The 14,248-nt window shown below is 50.8% G+C and overlaps 1 protein-coding gene across 3 annotated transcripts in view; it reads left to right on the plus strand.

The window, feature by feature from the left end:
* LOC138764377 (alpha-endosulfine-like) overlaps positions 1 to 13,137 on the plus strand; it is a 29,404-nt gene extending 16,267 nt beyond the window's left edge. For 2 of the 3 annotated variants that reach the window (XM_069940223.1, XM_069940224.1), the window contains 2 exons: positions 7,234 to 7,359; positions 10,426 to 13,137. In XM_069940223.1, the coding sequence (XP_069796324.1) occupies positions 7,234 to 7,359; positions 10,426 to 10,596 (297 nt within the window). In that variant the 3' untranslated portion in view covers positions 10,597 to 13,137. The remainder of the gene's footprint in view (positions 1 to 7,233; positions 7,360 to 10,425) is intronic. The other variant, XM_069940225.1, reaches the window with a different exon arrangement.
* The last annotated feature ends 1,111 nt before the right edge of the window (positions 13,138 to 14,248 follow it).

The raw sequence follows: 14,248 nt of genomic DNA on the forward strand, positions 1-14,248 counted from the left end.
TGATTATCGCTACTGCTCTCTGACAGCAGCGTTCCCTGCAGATGTTCTCGATGGTGGAGAGGGTTTTATCCGTGATGTCCTGGGCTGTGTCCACTACATTTTGGAGGGCTTTACACTCAAAGATATTGGTGTCCCCATACCAGACTGCGATGCAGCCGGTCAGCACACTTCCCACCGCACCTCTGTAGAAATTGTCCAGGGTTTCTGATATCGTGCCAAACCTCTGCAAACTCCTGAGGAAGTCGAGGCAACGTCGTCCTTTCTTCACAATGCCAATTGTGTGTTTGGTCCAGGAAGGATCCTCTGAGATAGTGACTCCCAAGAACTTAAATTTGCTCACCCTCTCAACCCCTGATCTCCTAGTGATCTCTGGATCGTCCACCTCTGATGTTCCCTTCCTGAAGGTAACAATCAGCCCTTGGTTTTGGTGACATGAGTGCAAGATTGTTGTTGGTGTGCCATCCAGCCAAGTTTTCAATCTCCCTCCTGTATGTTGTCTCATCGCTACTTTTTATACAACCCACTACCGTGGTAAAATCAGCGAATTTGTAGATGGTGTTGTTGTACCGAGCCACACAGTCATGGGTGTATAGCTAATAGAGCAGGAGGCTAAATATGCAGCCCTATGGTGCTCCGGTACTGACGGAGATTGCGGAGGGGATGTTCTTACCGATCCTCACTGATTGTAGTCTGGAGGAGAGGAAATCCAGGATCCAGTTATATAGTGGGGTGTTGAGTCCCAGGTCTTGGAGTTGGATGATCAACTTTGAGGGATTGATGGTGACAAATGCTGAACTGCTGATAAAGTGCATCCTGACATATGCTGATCACCTTAAAAATTCTTTCTGACCTTAATCAAACAATTAGTAACCTTCACCTGGGATACTAGCATGACCTCAAAGCATCTGCTGATCACCTTACCCCTTACTTTTCTATATTTCAGAAGTTCTGTGTCATATGGTAATGTTAACCCTTTAAGTGTGACTGTACTTCAACAAGACTCCAGAAAATACCTCACGCTAGTAAAATTATGTTGCCATTCCTCTCCACTGACTGATCTTGTAACGGCACTCTGACTTGGTGTGTTTCACTTGCTGTACGGGATGTCTGGCTGGAATGTTTGCAAACTGAAATGGTTCAAGTCTGGAGTTGATCTGAGCCACGAACAGCCTCTGAAGCACTTCCACTAGGGTAGATGTCAGAGTCACCATCGAATAGTCAAGTAGGTTCCTTTATCACCGGGGGGTGAGTGGTGGTGGCTTTTTTGAAGCAGGTGGGAACTACCTGGGTAGCAGGGAGAGATTAAAGATGTCCGCAAGAACTCCCGCCAGCTTTGTCCAATCGGTCAGTAGCTACTCAGTCAAACCCTCTGCAAAGTTGAGGCAAGGTAGTTTCAATGAGCCAGGACCCTCACAGGCTGCGGGCAGCAGGTGACTGGCTGGTGGGAACCAAGTATCGGAACCAGGATTCAAGAGGATGCTGAGAGCTTTTGAAGGGCCTCAGAGATTGAAGGCTTTCTGATCGTGTCAGAGGCTTGGATCTGAAGCTCAGGTTGCCAATGCGGCTGCAGAGACTGTAGGAGCACTGGAGCCTGGAGTGTCTGAGGGGACTCTTTTTTAGAACATTACAGCACAGTACTGGCCTTTTGGCCCAACATGTGCAAATATATATATACCTATCAAAAAAAACTGGGCCCTCCCTACCTCATCCATATGCCTGTTTAAATGCCCCTATTGTTCCAGCCTCCACCACAACCCCTTAATTATTGTTAGTGGCGATGGGCAATGCTCTAGGCGACTCTTTATTTGCCTTACGGCAGACAAATTATATTATGTATATGACATTTTTATGTCTTACTAGAAGAATACCTGACATTGCCTGGGAAATAAAATGCTAAGTTGTTGACTACATGGTTGAAACAAAAGAGTTTCCTGCTGCCTGTTCCTTGTTTGTATGGAGGCCAGAGTTCTGAGGCAGGCCTGGTGTGGCTGTCCTGTTTCCCACTGCCTTCTCCTTGTTTGTCCGGAGGCCGGAGCACTGAGGCAGGCCTTGTGTGGCTGGAGGCCAGAGCACTGAGGCAGGCCTTGTGTGGCTGGAGGCCGGAGCACTGAGGCAGGCCTTGTGTGGCTGGAGGCCGGAGCACTGAGGCAGGCCTGGTGTGGCTGGAGGCAGAAACACTGAGGCAGGTCTGGTGTGGCTGTTCTGTTTCCCGCTGCCTTGTTTGTCTGGAGGCTGGAGCACTGAGGCAGGCTTGTCTGGAGGCTGGAGCTCTGAGGCAGGCCTGGTGTGGCTGTTCTATTTCCCGCTGCCTGCTCCTTGTTTGGAGGCTGGAGCACTGAGGCAGGCCTGGTGTGGCTGTTCTATTTCCTGCTGCCTGCTCCTTGTTTGGAGGCTGGAGCACTGAGGCAGGCCTGCTGTGGCTGTCCTGTTTCCCGCTGCCTGCTCCTTGTTTGTCTGGAGGCCAGAGCACTGAGGCAGGTCTGGTGTGGCTGTCCTGTTTCCCGCTGCCTGCTCCTTGTTTGTCTGGAGGCCAGAGCACTGAGGCAGACCTGGTGAGGCTGTCCTGTTTCCCGCTGCCTGCTCCTTGTTTGTGTGGAGGCCGGAGCACTGAGGCAGACCTGGTGAGGCTGTCCTGTTTCCCGCTGCCTGCTCCTTGTTTGTGTGGAGGCCGGAGCACTGAGGCAGACCTGGTGAGGCTGTCCTGTTTCCCGCTGCCTGCTCCTTGTTTGTGTGGAGGCCGGAGCACTGAGGCAGGCCTGGTGTGGCTGTTCTATTTCCCGCTGCCTGCTCCTTGTTTGGAGGCTGGAGCACTGAGGCAGGCCTGGTGTGGCTGTTCTATTTCCTGCTGCCTGCTCCTTGTTTGGAGGCTGGAGCACTGAGGCAGGCCTGCTGTGGCTGTCCTGTTTCCCGCTGCCTGCTCCTTGTTTGTCTGGAGGCCAGAGCACTGAGGCAGGTCTGGTGTGGCTGTCCTGTTTCCCGCTGCCTGCTCCTTGTTTGTCTGGAGGCCAGAGCACTGAGGCAGACCTGGTGAGGCTGTCCTGTTTCCCGCTGCCTGCTCCTTGTTTGTGTGGAGGCCGGAGCACTGAGGCAGACCTGGTGAGGCTGTCCTGTTTCCCGCTGCCTGCTCCTTGTTTGTGTGGAGGCCGGAGCACTGAGGCAGACCTGGTGAGGCTGTCCTGTTTCCCGCTGCCTGCTCCTTGCATGTCTGGAAGCATCAACAGTGAGAGGTGAGATTGATGTTCCTCTGCTGTCTCTTGCATTCTCCTTTGCCTAACACTACGGGCTTGTGAAGAGCTTCTGCCAATGTTGCTTCGCTTTTTTGAGCATTTCTAGAGTGCTCCATATTGATTTGCATGGAGAACAGACAGACACACGTGCACACGTATATTAGATTACGTGACTATAAAAGGGAGCATGAGCCTTGAATGGAGTCGGTTAGCACCAGTGACCCAGGTTCAAATCGGTAAGGAGTTTGTACATTCTCCTTTTGTCTGCTCCGGTTTCCACCCGCCGTTCAAGGCGTAGGTCAATTGGGTCTGATTGGGCAGCACGGGCTCATGGGCCAGAAGGGCCTGTTACTGTGGGTGTATGTTTAAATTTTAAAAAGTGTGCAGGGTTGGTGGAAATGGGTGGGGGGGACTCCTGAAGGGCAGAAAGGTCACCATGGAGCACGTAGGCTCTCAGCTTTGTCCGTGCTTTGCGTGGTAACGCTGTCTCCCTGCGCCAGGCAGGGATTGAGGGGATAAGGGGGTGACACCCGGTCTAGGAATAGAGGCCCTGCATCACTGAGAGGCACAGGTGTGGGACCGTTGCTGGATCACATTACTAATAGCGCTGACATTACATCAGTGCGCTCTTCCACGGATGCCTAATTCCCCCCCCCACCCCCCCGCCCCTTGTTGTTTGATCGCTCAGCTGCCGCCTCTCCGGCCCATCTCCCCACCCTCCGATCCCATTCTGCGGCTCACTGTCTTCGCCACAAGTGAGAGGCCTTTTTGTGCTGGCAAAGAATTATCAGTGAGGCGTTTCTTTGGGGCAATCAGTAATTGATGTTCATTGTTATGCTGGCTTTCTTCTGTCAGTTTGTTTTTGATTTCCCGATCTAAACTAGGCATAGGCATATGATGTCAAAACTGAAGGTGACACTTTGGCTGGGTTCCTCCAGCATTTCTGTGTGTTTTTACTTTAGTGTATTGTCCGAGGAGCTAAACTGTCCTTCACATTGAGCTCAGAGACTGTCTCCCTCCCCCCCCCAACCCCAGCCTTTTAATGATCTCTGGTCAATTTGAAGTACAGAGTTCAAGACTCTTTTATTGTTATGTTATAAAACAGAAAATGTGATATTGCATTAAATTCTACACCAGGAGTTGGCAACCTACCCTCTCCACCTCTGATTCCCCTTGTGATCACTGGATCGTACACTTCTGGTTTACCCTTCCTAAAGTCAACAGTCAGCTTCTTGGTTTTGGTGACATGATCCGCTTTCAGGTGCATTCTCTGCCAAGAATGTGGAATGGTCTTTCAGGTGGCAGCCCTGAAAGTGCTGCGCAGCTGCAGGAGAGGCGCCTCAGAGCGCACTCCGGCTCCTGTCCACGTAGAACTTCGGGGGGGAGGGGTCTGTCAGCCACGGGGAGGGGGGGCTTTCAGGTGCGGGGAGGAGGGTTATCGGGCAGCGGGGAGGGGATCTGTCAGGCAACGGGGATTTGGATTTCCGGCTGATTGTTATCAGCCCACCCCCTTAGCATCCGCATTCAGGGGGACTGCTCGGATGTGGAGATTATAACTCCCGGAGGTGGGTTGGTGAGTACTCCTCCGAGCTGCATCAGGATCTTTCAGGTGGCCTACCGCATTTGGGTAGAATAAGCGGCTTTACAACAGGGTATTCTGGTCACCTGAAAGAAGCTATTGAGTGAGAAGTTGTTGTTAGTGCACCATTCAGCCAAGTTTTCAATCCTGTATGCTGACTCATTACCCCTTTATATACAACCCACTTCCATGGTCCAGGTCTTTATCCCTTTATCTGTGTTTCCGAAAATCAAACATTTTTTTTACTGCATGTACAGTGTATTTTAAGGTATTCTAGAGAGAGCAAGGAGAAAACCTGGCTCGGGCGGAGAGAGAGAGCAAAGAGGGAACGCAGCTTGGGCAGCGAGCGGGGAGAGCACAGCAGCACGACTTGGGCAGCGAGCGGGGAGAGAGTGAGGAGAGAACGCAGCTCAGTGGGGGCAAGGAAAGGCGGACCCCGCCAAGCTGCCAGGGTCAGAGGGCGAAGGGTGCTGAACTCCATGGGAGGAAGGAGGAGAGAAGCAAGCCAGCACCAAGGAGGCAGAGGTGCTGGAGGGAGGGAAGCCGAGGGAATGCCAGGGAGTGGCTGAGCCCGAGCAGCAGCAAGAGCTGGGCCCGAGGGAGGTGCAGGTGATGGGAAGCCCCCCCCCCCCCCCACCTTCACCAGCAGCCAACCCAGTGCAGAGGGACCAGATGATAGGAAGCAGCCCAACGGCAGCCAAGCCAGGCTGGAAGGAGGAAGATAAGGGTGAGGTGAGGCGAGCCTCTTTTTGTTGTAATGCAGGATCAATGCCTGTCTTCGTTACCCATAATCCCCCACGCAGTTGGAACCACTCTGTGTTTCCCAAAGTCATTCCAGCTGCATTTTGATTGTGAGCAATCAAGCATCGCTCGATAAAAAGGGTTTAGGTTTTGCACAAATCTGTACTGGTGTCATTTTAATTCCATAATCCAGAATAATCAAAATACCGAGAAGTGACCTGTCCCAAGGATCTTGGATCCTGTATCATCAGAAAATTTGCAGATGGTGGTGTTGTACCGACCCACACAGTCATAGATATATAACGAGTAGAGCAGGAGGCTAAGAATGTGCTCCGGTATTGATGGGAGATTGTGGAGGAGATGTTCTTACAAATCCTCACTGATTGTGATCTGGAGGTGAAGAAATCCAGGAACCGCTTACACAGTGGGGTGTTGAGTCTGAGGTCTTGGAGTTTGCTGATCCGTTTTGAAGGGATGTTAGTGTTAAATGCCGAGCTGTAGTTGATAACGAGCCTCCTGATGTCTGCATCTTTGCTGTCCAGGTGTTCCAGGGCTTCATGAGATGACATCCTTTGTAGACCTGTTGTGACAATAGGTGAATTGGAATGGATCACTGTCACTGCTCAGGCAGGAGCTGGTGTGCTTCAACACCAGCCTTTCAAAACACTTCATGTTGATGTGAGTGCCTCTGGCCAATAGTCATTTAGGAAGGTTCCCACACTCTTCTTGGGCACTGGTACAATTGGCGCCTGTTTGAAATAAGTGAGTACCATGCCCTGCCAGACTTGAGATGTTGAAGATATTTGTGATGCTGCACCTCTCTAAAAATTTGCACCGACATTTTAAGGTTGGCTACACCTCGTAAGGTGCCCTGCGAGAGGCACTCTCGCAGACAAGTTGCGGCATGTAGCCAATTTGTCTTTTTTTCCGCCAGGGAGGGGAGACTTATACCCGGGCCAAAGGTTTAAGATGAGAGGGGAAAGGGGCTGAGGGATGGGTCTGTGAAACGAGCTTCCAGAGTAAGTGGTAGAGTTGGGTGGGTGGGTTCAATTACAGCATTTAGACAGGGACAGAGGAGAGGTCGAATAAAGCCATTCCTGACTCAGCACAGTTAAGTAGGTGGGGGGGGGGGGGGGGCACAGACTGAAATAAATTTTTAATATATTTGGTAAGAGATAATTTAATTTTTAAAATTTAGACATATAGCACAGTAACAGGCCCTTTCGGCCCATTACCCGATTGCACCCAATTGTACAACACCTGTACATTTTGAAGGGTGGGAGCAAACTGGAGCACCTAGAAGAGGAAACCCATCAGACACAGGGAGAACGTAGAAATTCCTTCCTTCCTGAAACATCAGTTAAAAATCTTTACCTCCCATGGACGCTTTGAGACCGACTGAGTTCCTCCAGCATTTCTACGCATTTTTCCCAATGTTTGAGGCCTGGGCCTTTCCTCAGGTGTGTGATTGCTGACGTCTTTTTATCCAGGTGAATCTCTATTCCCATCTTATGACTCAGAGCATTCTGCTCTTGAGAGTAACTGGCAAACGTGTGGACCATGGGCATTATTTAGTTCCATTGTTTCTTAGATCCAGAACCCAGCTGAAATATTCCAAGGGAAGTGGCATTTCCAAAAAAAAAATTGACTGGCTGAGTACTAATTTTCCCCCTCTCGCCACTGCAGGACACACAAGAAAAGGGGGCTATGAGCCCAGAGAAGGCCGAAGAAATCAAGCTAAAAGCCAAGTACCCTGTTTTGGGACTGAGACCTGGAGGCTCGGAATTTCTGATGAAGAGGCTGCAGAAAGGGGTAAGTGTCCAATCCCCGAGCTCCGAGCACCAGTGACCGGTGACCGGCAGATCTGGGTGATTTATCTTCCCTCCACAGGGCGGCACGGCTTAGCATGGAACCCACCAGCGCCTGGGGAGGGGGCGTTCTCTGGCCCATGTTCGAGTGAGTCTCCCCCACCTTCCAAAGACACACAGGGCTAGTGGGTGAGTGCATTTGCGGGCTTGGCAGGACCCGTTACCCTGACGCATTTCCACAACCCATGCTTTCCCCAACCCCTCTGCCAGGGGGGTCTAGTTCTCCCCAATGTCTGTGCGTAAGAATTCTCCGGATTTATTGACGTCAGGCATCCCTGCTTCCTGAGAGGCCATTCAGCCCTTTGAAGAGTGGCAAATGCAGCCAACTTACTGTCAACTCCGTCTGCACCCCCCCCCACTGCCTTGGGAAGCATATTAAAGGACCCATCTTTGTCCCAGTGCAGAACAGGTTCACGAGGATGTTACAGGGACGGAGGGAGTGGATAGGCTGGGACTGTGTTCTGTAGAGTGAAGGAGGTCAAGGCCTCATCTTGTGCTGGATGATAGGAGGCTGAGGGAGTGACATTGTAAAGATAAACAACATCACAAGGGGCAAGGAGAAGGTCGCATCTTTTAATTGAAGACCATAAGACATAGGAGGAGAAATGGGCCGTTCAGCCTATCAGATCTGACCCACCATGAGCTGATCCATTTTCCCACTCAGCCCCACTCCCCGGCCATTTCCCCATAACCTTCAATGCCCTGGCTTATAAAGAACCTGTCAATCTCTGCCTTAAATACACCCAATGACCAGGTCTCCACAACCGCCTGTGGCAATAAATTCCACAGATTCACCACCATCTGGCCGAAGAAATTCCTCTGTTCTAAGTGGATCCTGAAGTTGTGCCCTCTTGTCTAAGACTCTCCCACTGCGGGAAACAACCTTCCTCAATTTACTCTGTCTTTGCCTTTCAACATTCAAAATATTTCAATGAGATTCCCCTCATTCTCCTAAATTCCAATTTGTACAGCGGTCAAACACTCCTTGCACGATAATCCTTTCATTCCCAGAATCATCCTTGTGAACCTCCTCTGAACCCTCTCCAATGTCAGCACATCTTTTCTTAAAGGAGGAACCCAAAACTGCTCACAGCCCTCCCGGTGAGGTCTCACCAGCACCTTATAAAGCCTCAACATCACATCCCGGTCCCTATATTCTATACCTCTTGAAGCGAACACCAGCATTGCATTTGGCTCCTTCACCACCATCTCAACGTGCAAGTTTACCTTCAGGCTACCCTGCACACAAGGTCTCCCAGGTCCCTTTGCATCTGGGTATTTTCAATTTTCTCTCCATATATAAAAAAATAGTCTGCCCGTTTATTTTTCTGACCAAAGAGTATGACTGTACACTTTCCGACATTGTATTTCATTTGCCCCTTCTCTGCCCGTTCTCCTTATCTGTCCAAGTTCTTCTTCAGCCTCCCTGTTTCTTGCTCCTCCACTTTAAAGGGGACCTAAGGGGCTTGTGTTCCTGGATAACAGGAGGCTGATGGGGCAACCCTCTAAAGATATACAAAGTAATGAGGGGTGTGGATGTGATGAATATTCACAGTCTATTCTATCATTAATGAGAGTTAAAGATGAAAAATGGTGCGGTTAGCGTAGCAGTTAGGGCAACCGGGATTCAAATCCCGTGCTGTCGTAAGGAGTTTGTGGGTTTTCCCCGGGTGCTCCCGTTCCCTCCCATCGTTCAAAACGCAATTGGGTGTAATTGGCCCGTACTCGTGAGTCAAAAGGGTCTGTAACCAAATTTAATGTAAGATTTAAAAGGGACGTGGGGGGGGGGGCAACTTTTTCCACACAGAGGGGGGTGGATCTGTGGAAAATGGAGGTGGTTGAGGCAGAAACAGTAACCAGACATTTCTTCATCTGACTGTACATATGCAGCCAGAGAAAACAACATTTTACCAGACAATGGTGCGCACGCACACAATGTACAGCACAGATACACCTAATGATATACATGAGGCAGCACAGTTGGCATAACGGTTAGCACAACGCCTTTACAGCGCCAGCAATCAGGACCGAGGGTTCAAATCCCACAAGTTTGTACATTCTCCCCATGTCTGTGTGAGTTTTCCCTGGGGGAAACGTACTGGGAGTGTAGGACACATGGCCGAAATGGCCTATCACTATGCTGTAATGTCCAAATAAAAATTTTTAAATTAAAAATAAATGTACAGTAAAATTTCCATTATCTGGAATACAAACAACTGGCGACCTCAAGCAAATTGCAAAAGAATTGGTGCTCCCTACCGATTAATTCACCAATCTTGCAACAGGCAATCTCAAGCAACCGGGAAATTCACCTTTCCGCTATCAACCAATCCCCATAGGTGCCAGATACCGGATACAGTCTATAAATTATTTCGGGATGATTTACTCCATTCATCGGTCTCACAGCCTGCGGGAAGAAGCTATTCCCCAGCCTGGCCGTCCTGATTTTGATGCTCCTATTCCTCCTTCTTGATGGTAGTGGGTCAAAGATCCTGTGTGGGCTGGATTGAAATGGCTCTCTATGGGCCTATTTAGATTTCAGGTTTATTGTCAGAGTATGTACATGACATCACATACAACCCTGAGATTCTTTTTCCTGTGGGCCAGGCATAATTAACGCAAACTGGTGGTGCAAAAGAAACTGTACTCAATGTACATGTAATGTAACACAGAGAGAGAAAAAAAATCACTAAAGTCCTTAAATGAGTCCTTGATTGAGTTTGTGGTGGAGGCGTCTGGTGGTGGAGGGCGAGCAGCTGGCTCCTGAACCTGGTGGGGGCGAGTCTTGTGGCAACACCTTAAGCAACGCTCCCGGTGAATGTGGTCAGTGGAGGGAAGGCAGGCCCCACTAATCCTCTCAGCCATTTTGATGATCATCTGTATCAAACTATGGTCCGATGAAGCCTGCACGAATAGGAAAGGTTCAGGGCTGAGTGCAGGCAGGTGGGCCAGCAGGGGCAGGGTGGGCTGAAGGGCTGTGTCACTCCCCTCTTTTTTTTTTGCCTTGCAGCAGAAGTACTTCGATTCTGGCGACTACAACATGGCCAAAGCCAAGATGAAGAACAAGCAGCCCCCGAGCAGCGGTGCAGACAAGAACCTGGTCACGGGAGACCACATCCCCACCCCCGAGGACCTGCCTCAGAGGAAATCCTCACTGGTGGCCAGCAAGCTAGCGGGTTGACCCCCACCCCCCCAATCGCCAGTCCGCCGCCCGCGTTCCGACTGGGACGGCCCTCGACGAACTCATCCAGCAGAGGTGGGAGGGAGGGAGGAGGCGTCGAAGAAATTCCGTTCCACCCTGAGCATTGTGTCTTTTTCTTTTTCCCTTCTCCTTTTGTTTAAATACAGTAATCCCCGAAACAGAACAAGCCCAGCATCGCTCCACCCTGTCGACCCCCCACTGGTTTAGGGTCACCTTTAGCCTCATCCCCAGCTTTAATCTCCCCTTTCCAACCCTTCAAGGGGAAGATGACCCTTGTGTTTAATCAAAAGGCAGAGGAGCAGTGCGGGGTTAGAGCTCCCCTCCCTTTAAAGACAAGCCTCCTCACCCTCTCTCTTTTTATTACCGTGGCATTTTAAACGGGTTGAGAATTGAAATAACCACTTGTGGTGTTGTTGAAATCGAGGGTTTCCATCTCTGACGTGTGTTTCATTCTCTTTGTCAGTCTCCTCTTGTTTCTCCCTCCCGCCACCTCCGTTGGCTCTAGTGGCCTATTGATGCGGCGAGGGAGGGTGGAGTGGTCCCAGAAGCAGCTCCGGTGTGGATCACACTGGCAAGGTTCACAGGTGGGAACTAAGAGCCGCTAGCTTCACAGACTGCATCTCCTGGGTAGGGTCTCCCTCCCACTCTCTTTCACTCCCTCTTTCCCCCTTAATTATCTTTCCCTCCTCTCCCCTCAACCCTTCTTCCCTCTCTCTCCTTCACCCCTCCCTTCCACCCCTCCCTTCCTTCCCCCACCTCTCTCCCCCACCCCCACCCTGTCCCATCCAGGGCCTTACTGCCCCCTTGCTTGTGTATATAGATGCTCTCTCTCTCTTCTTATTGCCCCTCCCTCTCCCACCTGCTCCCCATCTCTGTGATTTATCCATCTTTACCAGGAATGGGAGCTGACGTTTGCAGCCCTACTTGGCTGCAACGTCCCCAGTGATAATTTGTACAGGACTCTCATCCCTCAGAAATAGTCGGGAATTCAGCCTGACTGACCATCTCTCGGAGAACATAGTCTTCGCCAGAACCCAAGTAATCTACCCATAAGAGCCCTTTTCATTAACCCCAGCCAGGTGAATTTCGTGCTTGCACAGGTCAATCCGGTGGTGTTGGCCAATTGGACGATGGGGTGAGGGGTATTGACCCCTCCTCCTCCTCTCCACCACCCTCATTTCTCTTTCAGCTATTGCCAGGGCTGCTTTATTCACATAAGGAAGCTGAGGGTAGGTAGATATAGAAAAAAACACTTCCAGTGTCCCCCACCTGCTGGCTGGGGGCTGCAATTACAGCGTGACTGTTAACAGTAAATTCTAATGGGGGTGCAGGTCAGCGGGGCCAGGTAAAATTCTAGTTTGGCACGGAGTCGAAGGGCCTGTGTCTGTACTGAATTGGGGCCTGGTTGTCGCTGTGACATAAATGATTGAACTCATCAGTGGGAGGTGGGGGGTGTGGGTGGAGGGGCTCGTCTTTATCAAGGGGAAAAGGTGTTAACCCTTGGTGGTTTTAGGTCGGGTGTATTTGCCCCATCAAATGGGTGGGGGGGGGGAAGAAATTAAACAAAGCAAACCACTAAAGCCATAGAAAAACAGTTCCACTTGGTTCAGGTTTGGTTGGACAGCACACCTGTCATGTTAGCTTTGCTTCCCCCCCCCCAACAAATTGGGGGCCTCCATTAAAGTGAGCACCCCTGCTTTGGCTCCCGGTTTCCTCCTGCCTGTGGCAAGCAGCCTAATCAGGATGGTGGTGGGGGGGGGAGGAAATTGCAGAGAACATTCAAGTGGGATTGTATGCGGCACAGTTAATGTAGCACAGCGCTATTATGGGCCCCCTCCCCAACCCCGGTTCGAATCCACCGTAGTCTGTAAAGAGTTTGTACATTCTCCCCATGTCTGGGTTTTCTTGGGCACTCTGGTTCCCTCCCACCCATCAAAATTGTATGGGGTTGGTAAGTTAATTGGTCACACGGGTGCATTTGGGCTTGTGGGCCAGAAGGGCCTGTCACCAGGAATGCATTTCCAACTTGTAAAATAGGCGAGGCATCACACGGTGCGTATTGGAGCGAGAAGGGGTGGGTGCGCAAAAGGAATCTGCTCCCCTTTCAAATCCGGCTCTCTCCAACCTTTCCTTTCCCTCCTCCCCTCCCAAAAACACTCGGTTGGTTCTGAGTCATCCCCCCCTCCACCCCCATCCCCATCCACTTTAGGAGTGGGTGGGAGGTGCAGGACCTGGAGGCGATAACAGAACGCTAAGCGCTACCAACCAGTGGAACTCAGCGGCTTGTGCAGACTCTGCAGGAGAGACAGGGACGATGTTTTTGGGTCGAGGCGGCTCACATCTCCAAAGCCCCACCTGATCCGCCAGGTTTCTCTGGCAGAGGATGCTCGGCTTCGGACCCTGGCCCCTGCGGACTCCCGCGGGAACGCTCCTTGGTTCAGCGCGACCCTCTCCCCTCCCCACCCTTTGACATCTCCCCTTTGAAGCTGCATATATTTATATTAAAAAAATGAGATGAGATTTGCATGGTTTGGATGACCTGTGATTTTCAGGGTGGGGGGGGCGGTGGGGTGTTTACCGGTGGGTGAGGTCCGGAGATTTGCAGTGGTATCGAAACATGGGACCGGCAGTCACCTTGTCTCGCAGCGGTCTCAAGACCAAGCCAACAGGTGAGTGGGCTGTTCTGCCCAGTTCACAAGATAGAGGAGCAGAAGTAGGCCCATCAAGTCTGCTCTGCCCTTCTGTCATGAGTTGATCCATCTTTCCACTCCCTGGCTTTCTTACCGTAATTCCTGACGCCCTGACTAATAAACCTGTCAATCTGCCTTAAATACACCCAAAGATCTCTCTTCCACAGCTGAAGGTTCCACAGACTCACAACTCTAGCTAAAGAAATTTTTCCACTTTTCTGTTTTAAATTGATGCTCTTTTGTCCGAGACTCCCCTCCCAATGGGAAACCACATCTACTCTGTCCAGGTCTTCCAGCATTCGAAATGCTTCTATGAGGCCCCCCTCGTCCTTCTGTCCTCCCAACGAGTCCAGTCCAATAGCCAACAATCATCCTCATAAACCAACCCTTCCACTCCTGGTCTCGTTCTAGTAAATCTTCTCTAAACCCACCCCAACGCCAGCACCTCCTTCACGAGACGTTACCCAAGACCCCTGCGGACTCCTGGGTTGGGTGGGCTGGGTGGATGAGTTGATCTGAAGGACTGTTCTATTTCTGTATGACCATGAGTGGGCATAGCAATACACTGCACAGAAGAAGGCCCCTCAGCCATTTTAGTCTGTGCTGAACTGTCCATCTAGTCCCACTGGACCAAATCCCTTCTGTCCAAATTTGTCTTCAATGTCAAAATTGAGTCTGCATTTACTACTTCAGCTCATTCCAAGCTCCCACCGCTCTCTGTGCGAAGAAGTTCCCCCCCCCCACCCCCAAAACCTTTCCCCATTCCTCCTTATCCCATGTCCTCTGGTTTGTATCTCACCTTTCAGTGGAAAAAGCCTGCCTACATTTACTCAGTCTATGCGCTCTCATAATTTTGTATATATCTTATCAAATCTCCCCTCATTCTTTTCAGCTCGAAGAGAATATAGTCCCTGTAACTCAGTTCGTCAAGTCCTGGCAAC

The sequence above is a fragment of the Narcine bancroftii genome, chromosome 5 (genome assembly GCF_036971445.1).
Source record: "Narcine bancroftii isolate sNarBan1 chromosome 5, sNarBan1.hap1, whole genome shotgun sequence".
Classification (NCBI taxonomy): Eukaryota; Metazoa; Chordata; class Chondrichthyes; order Torpediniformes; family Narcinidae; genus Narcine; species Narcine bancroftii.